We start from the raw sequence: 11865 nt of genomic DNA, 5'->3' as shown, positions 1-11865 counted from the left end.
TTGTTCATGCAAAAGCTGTTAATACACCATATTGTTTATGATCCAATTATCACAAATTTATTTTCTACAAGGTTTAAAAGGAGCAAGGATTGAGTCGATCTCGAAAAATGAGAGTACTTCTAACCAGGATTGACACCAATGACGTCAAAGTGATGGCGAATAACACCAGTGATCATTTTTTGCATTTTGATACATGTATATCAGAGAATTTGGTTGTTTATTAAAAAAAAAAAAAAAAAAAAAAAAAAAAAAAAAAACAGATATACCATCATTTCCTAAATATATAACTCTGAAACAGACGTCCATGGATTCAAAATCCTTTACAATTCTATCTCAAATGATTATAAAGAACAATAATTTTTTTGTTGTTCTTTATTCGGAAATTTATGGTCTTTTTCAGCATTTTATTGAAAACATCAATATATATATTTTGAGTACAGATTATTTATTATCACAAATGAACACCAAATCATCACCACAAAGAGTATTAAATGAGTTCGATCCCTTAGTAGACCTGAAAAAGATGGAGAAAACAATTTACAAATGTGTTTTCATTTTTTTTTTAATTTAATTATCGTAGACACGAACGGGAATAAAATAAATATAATTCGTTGAACATATATGTTCAATAAAAAATGAAAGAAAAACTTGCAAATAATATTTAAATCATACCTTGCTGTGTCTTCTTCTGAAATTACGTCTTGATCCTCCGAGGAAGATTCCGTCATAAATTCCGTTGAATCCACCAAATCCACCTGCAGAAGCACCAGCAGAAGCAGCAGAACTTCCACCAACAGCAGAAGCACTAGCAGCAGCAGAGGATCCACTTCCAAAACCAAAATATGGGACGTAGTTATTGAAAATGGGGAAACTGTTGTAGTAATGACTGGGATAGGTGTAGTATTGACCAAAGTTTCTATATTGTCCTGGGAAGTTATAGAAATATCCTGGTTGATTGAAGTAGTAAGGGGCAATGTTCAATCCAAAACCTCCGGTGGCAGCAGCAGATGAAGCAGCTGCTCCATTGGCAGCGGCGGCAGCGGCAACAGCAGCAGCATTTTGTCCTGCAGCGGCTGCGCTAGCAGCAGCGGCAGCATCTCCGGCGGCGGCAGCGCTTGCGGCAGCAGATCCACCTCCAAGACCGATCAATCCTGTGTTGAGACCTCCAGTGCTGACGAATCCGGTGTTAAGTCCTCCACTTGTAGAGCTGACTAATCCTCCAAAGTTACCATAGGGACCTTGAGAGTGGATACCGTATGTGCATCCATATTTTCCACATCCACCATAGTAGTCATTTTTAGGGTAATAGTCACCCTTTGGATAAGAGTCTGCGAAGACGCAGGCAACAATACAGACAAGGGAGGTGAGTCTCAACATTTTCTGTTGAAAAAGATGTTAAATGAATTATTCAAAATGAAAAAAGAAACATACACACAAAAGCAAAGACAATAACTTAATGAATGGTGTGACGATTTTTTCGGCTCTAACTACAATCATTATTTTAGCTGTATTTTGTATCACAGTGGTGTCTTACAGCCTTACCGTGCTTTACTGATCTTCACAAGGCAACTACTGCTTGTACAGAACTTTCAAAGTAACGGTATTTATATAGTAATTAAACACTTACGTCACAAGGAAGGGTGTTGAATGTGATTAATTTCTTTGAGTTGTCTTAATAATAACTAAAGTGAAGTTAAAAGGAAGCTTTTCTGTGATCGACAGAATGACATTAATTATTCTAAAATTTGATAATTTAAAACAAAAGTTCAATGTGAAATGCTGAATCTTCATAAATTATGCTTAATTCATAGAAAGATAGAAGGATTAAAAATAGTTATTTTATTAGAATTTTCTGAAAATTCAAATTAATCTCTTTTTAAAAGAATATTTGCTCTTTTTTTTTCAATATAATCATTAAAAAATAACTTGAATAATACACTGTTTGGGACTTCTGAAATTTGGCTTTAAAATAATTCTTATTTATACAAAAGAAATTCCCTTATAATATATCTTAATTCTTTATTTCTGTATACATTTACAGGTATATTCTTTGGATCATAATTACTAGTCAATATCTGTACATTAATGGTTGTAAAAGAATTGCTGTAACATTAAGTGTAGTATCATCTCGTGTTCTCTGTGGCGTTGAACGACACGTCAGATATGCAAATTTTATTCATAATCAAAGAAGTATTCTTTGGTTAAAAGGTGGGCGAAATAATGCCTTTGTCTCACACTGAATCGAAATAAATGAAATGTGTTATTCCTTGTCATTGCACAATAAAGCTATTAATTTCCAACCACATGCACGTTTTTAAAATCCATTGATACCTCTACACGTAACGTTATTTCCTGGATTATTTTAAGTTTCAGGAGGGTTGTTTTAGTGCAAAACAGATAAACTATTACCTATGTATTCAAATGACAGCAGTGTAAAATAAATGTCCTAACGTTTTACTTTTTTCATTGGAAATTTACGCTCTAAGAATCGTAGATGTGTAAATTGCTCAGTGCATCAACTGTTGTTATTTAAAGCAGTTATCAATATTGGAAATAAATATCATTCTAATATCAAATTTAAATTCAAATCAAATCATATTCATAGATCACGGGTAACATATGAATTGAGAAAAATGTAAGTGTAACCTATATACAAATACTTGCATTTGTCCAGTATTATATATGGAAATTGCCGTTAAGGTTTGTAACACATGTTTGATTCTTGCTAGGAGGTATGTTTCTCTCTTATTTGTTTTTCAGAATTTTCAATACATGTATTTTTGAAACAAAATTATTGTGAAATTTAAACAATTGGTTGATCATTGAAAGAAATAAAAACATGAAACAGCGTATCAGTATAACATTGACATAAAAGCTTGAAAACTATTTATTATATGACATAATAAATGGACAACGTAAAAAAAAATGCCTTTGGTGAATCTAAACATCAAAATTGTTTTTGAGATTGATCGGGAAAGCTTTCGCTTATGCTAATTCTTAGAAATAAGTAGAAGGCACTGATGTCTGATAACTTAAAACTACATTCCTAACTAAGGGGCACATTCTAGATTGAAGATTTATATTTGTGAAAAAATGTTTCTTAATATTCCAATTTTTTAATTTACTTTATATTTTTTATTTATTTGTTCATTCATTTAAAAAAAATACCTCCGACAAAATTGATGAATGCCACTATACTTTTACAACATTAATACATGCCATACTGATAATGCTGAAATTCAATTAATAAGATTTTGCTTTTGATATCACTCTTTTGTCTAAATGCTTCTTTATCGGCTCAGGGATGTATGATTTTAAACGGGACATTTCACTACAATCATATGAGTGAAATAATCTTGCAATGAAATATGGAGATAACGAACGGTAATCAAGCTCAAAAATCCATTAAAATGATACAAATTGGGAGCTGAGCAAAGACGGAACTCTAAAAACCATCAGAATGGGATCATGTGCCATGGAGGAGTAAGCTTCCCCTGTCGACCAGTCACACCCCTTGTGTGCTAATTATCATGATCGGGCAAACGAAGAATCCATAGGCAATTCAGTGTTTAAATAATGACTTAACAATTAGTGTGAAAACCGTCAGTAAGCATTCGACTCAATGATAGATTTTATTCACTGACAAGGTCGTTGAATCGACCAAAGAATTTGCAAAATGTTGACTTTAAACGAGACTGTTGATATCCTTGATTCATCATCTTGTTTGTCAATAGTTTGCCTCGTTTTAGAAATGGTTTGTACGTGGAACATGCTCTTGCGTATCGAATCAACTGGAAGATCCCATCTGCAGGTAATAAGGGTATATTGCTACATGTACATAAGTAAGGGAAGTTGACGATAGAAAAGTTGAAGTCATTACATTTATCATAAAGTTTTGTTAGGTAACCATTAACTTTATTTTTTCTAGTAAAATATCCAAATATGAAACAGATTTATCGAACCCTTTGGTATATTTTATTTCAAGTTCACTGGCAAGTAACTATTGTTAATTGATTATACGTCGTCGATATATTTAAATGTCGAGTTGAATGGCACAGCAAATGTTTTCTTCTACTCAAGTATAAGTTTTTGAATGAATTCTGCTACGAAAATATAAAAAAGGGGCACAATTGATACCCATGGAAATTCCGACAAATTGTTGGAAGACCTGATCTCCAAAAACTACACAGATATTGTAAATCAGAAACTCAAGCATCTTTTTGATATCTGTTTCGGAGTACTTAGTGTACATTCAGAATGTTTTTATCAAAATCATTTTGCAAATGACTAATGACAAGGTAAGAAAATTTACTAGTTCCATTTTTATTGAAAAAGCAGTCGTCTATGATGTCAAAAAGCCTCGACTTTAATTTATCATGGTGAATTGTTGTATAAAGTGTTCAAAAGTCGTACGTTTTGATGTTATTGATTTTGGTAAAATTTTATGAATTCAAGGGACATAAAACAACAACAATACCCTACGCAGCATATATCCTGCCCTAAATATTGTTCAGAGATGAAAAATCGGGAACCTTTCACATTCAACACTCCAATTTTTTTCAAAAAGGGTTCTTATGCTATTAATTGTTGAGTGCCACATGAATATACATATTATGATTGATTAATTGATTGTATGTTGTTTTACGCCCCGTTCGAGAATTTCGGATGAGACCGTAAAAAAGAGGTTCCGTGTTGCAGTAGGTGCTGGCACGAAAAAGATCCCTCACTGCTCAAAGGCCTAAGTGCCGAGTACAGGAATAAATTTGCAGCCCTCCACCGGCAAGTGGTGGCGTCTGAATATGAGTGAAAAATTCTCGAAGAGACGTTAAACAAACAAATTAATAAACAAACAATTAATCAAAAATGAAGAAAATTTCTTCATTTCACTAAGTCCATGCATGGTTAATTTTTTTAAAAAAATTTTGTTAGTTCCATACGTTTCATTTGGGTTCTTTGTCAAAACAGAGTAGACTTCTGTATTACTTTACATCTGAATAAAACCGTCAATTAACAAATTTAGAAACGCTCTCAAAGTAGGTGGATTTTAAGCGGAAGAATAACTATTCTTGCAAATCTCTACATCAATGTGAAAGTACTCATCCCTTTCAGATTCTGGTTTCTTTGCTTTTGTGGGGTATTCTGCCAATATGTCGTCTTGTATAATGTAAAAAGTGAGATAACGAACCGTAATCAATCTTCTGTAAACAATACTAAAGAGGGTAAAAAAAAACTACTCACACCGGATGTTGAATCATGTACCGAGGAGAAATAAGCATCCCCTGTCGACTCCTCACACTTGCCACTAGCTAAGACCTAATATCAATACCATCTTACTTTTTTTCTGCTCACTTTTGCGAAAATGTCCCAAAACTTTTTTTTGTTACTTTGCGTTGTTTTTTTTTCTGTGATTCTATCAGTGGTTTACTTGGTTTATCTCTGTAATCTTTATGTTGCATAACTAATGACAAGTTATTGCGTTTTCATTTTTTGTGATCTAAAGAGGCTCAAAAAAATTTGATTATCGCAAAAATTACCTATTATACGGTTTCTTATTTACAATACACTGTAATTGTGTAGTCTTTGGAGACCTGGTCTTCCTACAATCTGTTTGATATCTCATGGATATTAATTTCTCTCGTTATAAGTATACCTGTTTCTTCATTCTTTAAAAAAAAGCAAAAAAATTTCAAAAACTTCTACACGAAAAAAGGCCTTCAATACAACATTTGGATATATCAACGACGCTTCATAATTAGAAATATGATTTATACGTTCCATATATCCCACTGAACTCGAACTAGAAGACACTAGTCTGATGCATCTGCTCCATATCTGAATATCTAATGAATGTAAGAGGTTAAGATAACGAAAACTGACAAATCTCATCAATCCAGTAAACAAAACGAATCGTGAACAGTCCAAAAACACGGACCCCCTGGAAACACAGAATGCGGGATCAGGTGGCTAGGAGAACGAGACCAATGACAAATTAACAACTAACCTGTATTAGAAACGTATCTCACTTCAACTTTTCTATCGTCAATTTCTCTTATTTATGAATCTTTATACCATCATCACCTGCATATATACTGAGTTTATGTCTCCCGCTTGATTCGATAAGCAAGATCGTGTTCTACGTATTAATAATTTCTAAACCGAGGCAGTTTATTGACAAATAAGTCAAAGATACAAGATTATCAGTGACTTTCAACTGCAAATTCCGTGGACGATATACTGACTTTTAAATACATTGTTCGGTAATTATTTTTTATATTTGAATTTTCTATGCATATCTCAGTTTACCTGACCATGACAAGGGTCCACCACCAATGTGATCAACGTTATTTTTACGAAATTGGAAGAAATACTTCAACTTTACTTTTATTCCTCAAAAAAAAAAAAAAAAAAAAAAAAAAAAAAAAAATCTCAATCTTGTATTCTTGAAGTTGAATCGTAAAACTGAAGCAGGTAGTATAACAAAACAAAATGCCTAGTAATTCACAAATTTTTCACACCGTATTTATCAACAATACCTTTTTTGAAAATATTTTTTTATTTTCCAGCATAAAATTTAAATCACAACAAACTGCTTTGAGTATATAACTTTATTATAATAACAAATTAACAATACGTCACCAGAAACATTTTTATTTGGACCGATCCATTAGTACACCTGAAAAATATGCAGAGAGAAATGAACACAAATTATCTGTAAATTTGAATGATAATGAACGCAAAAGACGATTTTGATATAGCTTGTTAATAAAAAGCTTAAACTGTCTAACATAAAATGAAAGAAAGAGTTTCAAATGAAAATTAGATAATACCTTGCTGTGTCTTCTTCTGAAATTACGTCTTGATCCCCCAAGGAAGATTCCGTCATAAATTCCGTTGAATCCACCAAATCCACCTGCAGAAGCACCGGCGGAAGCAGCAGAACTTCCACCAACAGCAGAAGCACTAGCAGCAGCGGAGGATCCACTTCCGAGACCATAATATGGGGCGTAGTTATTGAAAATGGGGAAACTGTTGTAGTAATGTCTGGGATAGGTGTAGTATTGACCAAAGTTTCCATATTGTCCTGGGAAATTATAGAAATATCCTGGTTGATTGAAGTAGTATGGGGCAATGTTCAATCCAAAACCTCCGGTGGCAGCAGCAGATGAAGCAGCTGCTCCATTGGCAGCGGCGGCAGCGGCAACAGCAGCAGCATTTTGTCCTGCAGCGGCTGCGCTAGCAGCAGCGGCAGCATCTCCGGCGGCGGCAGCGCTTGCGGCAGCAGATCCACCTCCAAGACCGATCAATCCTGTGTTGAGACCTCCAGTGCTGACGAATCCGGTGTTAAGTCCTCCACTTGTAGAGCTGACTATTCCTCCAAAGTTACCATAGGGACCTTGAGAGTGGATACCGTATGTGCATCCATATTTTCCACATCCACCATAGTAGTCATTTTTAGGGTAATAGTCACCCTTTGGGTAAGAGTCTGCGAAAACGCAGGCAACAATACAGACAAGGGAGGTGAGTCTCAACATTTTCTGTTGAAAAAAAAGTTCAATTATTTATTTAAAAGATATAAAAACATAATTTTATGTGAAGCGATATGATCTTCTTTCAACTCTTAAAATTTATTCAATGAAACAACTTTTATGAAGAGTGCCTCGTAGAACTGTAGCGTTTTTAATAATACGTCTAATATTTGTACTCTTACTTTGCTTTGCTGCTCTTCACAAGGCTAACACTGCTTCTTGTACAGAGTTTTCAAAGCAACAGTGTTTATATACTTATCAAAAGCTTACGTCACAAGGAAGAGTGGTTAGTGTGATTCATTTCTTAAAGTTGTCTTAATAATAACCAAATTGATGTTAAAAGGAAGCTTTTCTGTGATCGACAGAATGACATTAATTATTCTAAAATTTGATAATTTAAAAATTGTTTGTTGTGAAATGCCAAATTATAAATTATGCGTAAACCATAAAAAGATAAAAATATAAAAAGATAACTATTTTTTGTATTTTCTGAAAATTCAATTGATCTTCTTTTCAAAAGAACATTTTCCTTCCTTTTCAATATTATCTTAAGAACATAACTTTAGAAAAACACTGTTTGGAATTCTAAAATTTGTGCTTTAAAGAAATTATTATTAATACAAAAGAATTTTTTCGTATATCATATTTAAATACTCTTCTTCTGTATAGATTTACAGGAATATTATTTGTTCTGATTTACGGAATGATAATTCAGTAAAGAATATCTCTTTATTCTCTATGCATAAAAGCAGTCAATATAATTGATATTAGATCCTCCGAGAAATATTGACAGTCATTTATTTTTTTCCCTATTGACCGGAAAGGAGAGTATTCCCACATTTTTATTGATCTTGATTCTGATCAGTATACTAATATATTGTGACGTAATGATAACGTCGGGACTTTCAAAAACATGGCATCACAATAAATAAAGGGATACAAAATTTAAATTATTTATTTAAATGAATTTGTTTCCAATGTTATATTACTGATTTGTTTTGGATAAAAAAAAATGGTATTCCTATAACAAAACACATGTGTTTTGCATTGAATATATTAGCCTCCTCGGGATGAAAATATTACCTTCCACTCTTCGTCTGGCAATATCTTATCAATTGGAGGCTAAAATAATCATTCTTGTTCTCATCATCCCCAGTCAATATTTGTATTATTATTATTATTATTATTATTTTAAGCTATTTGTGAAATAGGAAATCTTCATAAATAATGTATAACATGAAAAAGATAAATCAGAAAATAGATTGATCTTGTCAATATTTTCTATTAAAAAAAACATTAATGATTTGTTTTAATTTTCAAAATGCTATAATATTAAGGTTAAATAACAGAAACGTTTTTTAGATATCAGCAATATTTCTCATAGATTTATATTCAAATAGGTAACCTGAATAATGTTTGCCAGGTAAAGTGGGAAAATTTGCAATATTTTGTCACAATGATAAAAATGTGTGCAATATTTTATATAGAATTGTATAGAAAACTACTCAAAGTCGCATACCTAAATACCAATGAGAACTTACAATTTCTTTGTATATTTTAAGGATTTATTATTTATGTCATTTCCATTCATAATCAGTTAAGATATATAACAATCCATGCATCAAATTGTTTGTGATATGTATCCTTAAGAATGGAAGGGAAAAAAATCCAATTAATTCTACATATTCAAGTGTCTACTTTGAATCATCATTATAAGTTAATTTATGTATGTTATGAATTTATAATTTAGAACTTTTTTATCGAATTGATGGAAATGATACGTCCTAAAAATAGTAGATTGACATTGTTCATTACCTCAATCCAATGATATATATAAACATTTAATAAGAAAATGTTATTTTGACAATAAACAAAAATTTGATGTAAAATTTCAACCACAAAACAATTTTTGAATCATAATTATGAAACATATGACTTGAGTAAAATTAAAGTGTAAGACTTATCTAAGTATGATAGACTGTCAGGGTTTTTTTTTTTGCAAGTGGATAGGTTTTTTTCCTAATATTTTAAAGATTGTTTAATTTCTTTGAAACAAACAAATGAAATGTATTATTCCATGTAGTATGCATTTTTTTCTTAGGTAAAATGCATGGGGATATTGCACTATTGAAATTTGTATTGACATGTACAAATTATTTTTTATTACATGAAACATTGTGTTTTCGGTAATTCACTTTAATATATATTGAATCTGAGGATGCTTTATTTATATGATATCAAAATGTTCTAGTTAGATACACCGTGAACCTTTTACTTTACTTTAAAATTAATTTTAGAATAAACAAAAGGCATATCTAATAATTTGAATAATTTCTAATGATTTAAAACATTCAAGAATGTAGACCTAAATTTGACAAACAACACGTGTTTGTTAATGTTATCTGCCATTATGTATTTTAAAATTAATTGATTAATTAATAAATTGGTCTTTTTATTTATTAATTAGTATTATTTTTAAAAAAATATACTTATTTTTATTTATTTTTTTTTTAAATTTTGATTATCTCTTATTTTTCTATTCTTTATAACTTGTTATACTTATGTGTTTTCTTAATCATTAAGTTTTTTGTCTATTGATCTGCTAATATCGACGTATCTATATAAATGAGAATGGGACGTTGAACTATTGAATAACATACAACAATCCATTGACATATACAGAGTTAGAACAGCTTTAGATTTTCTTCTGTCGCTTTAGTTGTGTCTTTGAATTTCATGATAGGTTTATGTTTATTATTTTCCTTTTTTTCTTTAGCCCCTGAACTTGAAAATTTAAAATCAACCTCAAAGCGATTTTGAAAGGTGTTGAGTTTTAATGAAAAAATGTACTGGTGTTCGTGTTGCTAATATGAAAAATTATTTTCATATCTAATTTTCATGTTACGTATACAGGTACTTATGGCCAGGTACTACTAGCGCTAAATGACAAATGCATCTTCTGTTTACTATACTTGCTATTTTTAGCCAACCTGAAACAAGAGCTCAAATGAGCTTTTCAAATAAAAAATTGTCTGTTGTCTCTCTCGGCGTCATTACAAAATTTGCACATTTTCCTTCTCTTCTCTTTGACCATTGAAACTTGTCTCAGATTGTATTTGTCTCACAGTGCACTTGTCTCAGTGTGTACTTGTCTGACGGTGTACTTGTCTCACAGTGTACTTGTCTCAGTGTGTACTTGTCTCACAGTGTACTTGTCTCACAGTGTACTTGTCTCACAGTGTACTTAACTCACAGTGTACTTGTCTCAGTGTGTACTTGTCTCACAGTGTACTTGTCTCACAGTGTACTTGTCTCAGTGTGTACTTGTCTCACAGTGTACTTGTCTCAGTGTGTACTTCTCTCACAGTGTACTTGTCTCACAGTGTACTTGTCTCAGTGTGTACTTGTCTCACAGTGTACTTGTCTCACAGTGTACTTGTCTCACAGTGTACTTGTCTCACAGTGTACTTAACTCACAGTGTACTTGTCTCAGTGTGTACTTGTCTCACAGTGTACTTGTCTCACAGTGTACTTGTCTCACAGTGTACTTGAGTGTGTCCTTGTGTAAGAACGATGGTTACAATTTGTTCAAGTAGTTCCCTTTATAGGGAGATAAAAAAAAAAGACAAGAAAATCATAGGATGGGGTTATTCAAGTTTTTCGTTTTAGAACCACTGACCAGAAAAAAATACATTAAATGAAATAAAAAAAAAATTAAATGAAACTTTTTGAAGTGGTTTATTCAAAACTTGCTATATGAATAAGGTGATAACAATCAGTGATCCATCTAAAAAAAATCAGAACATAAAATACGAAACCCACTGAAATTTCACTTTAATACTATCTGACATTCAAAACTTGTATGAGATCCATTGCATATATTATGGACCCTGGCGTTAATTTTTTTGGGGTGTGGGGATGGGGGGGGGGGCAAATAGAGCAACAATTTTACATAATGTATATATTCAGGAAAACATCTCCAACACAGTAAGGACACTGATGTATTGATATTGAGGCATTAAATTTATTTTCCATGTTATGTGGATTCATGTTTGGTTACGTTTAAATCTGCGTCTTTGGGGCTAGGATTGAGCCTTAGTGCAGGACCAAAATTTTGAATGATAATAAAGAAGGAAAAATTCTTTTACAAATCTTCGAAAAATCAAAAAGACCAAGATGAGTAAATAGAGATTTGTGGCCCTTTATGGGTATATTTTATTGTTTTCAAACTGTCAAATATCTATTTCTAGGTGATTCAAATATTTTATATGCAAACAAAACGAAAAAATAAATGTTTCATGATTTTGTCCGGCATTCAAAGTCATTTCATTTTGTAAGA

General features: G+C 32.0%; 2 protein-coding genes across 2 annotated transcripts; both read right to left on the bottom strand.

Annotated features, from left to right (window-relative positions):
- Positions 1-428: 428 nt before the first annotated feature.
- Positions 429-1584, bottom strand: LOC133183292 (spidroin-1-like). Its single transcript, XM_061318251.1, has 3 exons — positions 1543-1584; positions 673-1380; positions 429-514 (listed from the first exon to the last, which is right to left on the bottom strand). Exons 2-3 carry the CDS (start codon positions 1375-1377, stop codon positions 506-508), a joined length of 714 nt encoding a protein of 237 aa, XP_061174235.1. The 5' UTR covers positions 1378-1380; positions 1543-1584; the 3' UTR covers positions 429-505.
- Positions 1585-6590: 5006 nt separating this feature from the next.
- On the bottom strand, positions 6591-7538 carry LOC133183291 (spidroin-1-like). Its single transcript, XM_061318249.1, has 2 exons — positions 6828-7538; positions 6591-6673 (listed from the first exon to the last, which is right to left on the bottom strand). The coding sequence occupies exons 1-2, from the start codon at positions 7530-7532 to the stop codon at positions 6665-6667; spliced, it is 714 nt and encodes a 237-aa protein (XP_061174233.1). The 5' UTR covers positions 7533-7538; the 3' UTR covers positions 6591-6664.
- Positions 7539-11865: the final 4327 nt, after the last annotated feature.

Source organism: Saccostrea echinata, unplaced genomic scaffold, assembly GCF_033153115.1.
Source record: "Saccostrea echinata isolate AGI-Se365-2 ecotype Australia unplaced genomic scaffold, CSIRO_AGI_Sech_v1 ptg000009l, whole genome shotgun sequence".
NCBI lineage: Eukaryota > Metazoa > Mollusca > Bivalvia > Ostreida > Ostreidae > Saccostrea > Saccostrea echinata.
This window is presented reverse-complemented; position numbering and strand designations above follow the sequence as displayed.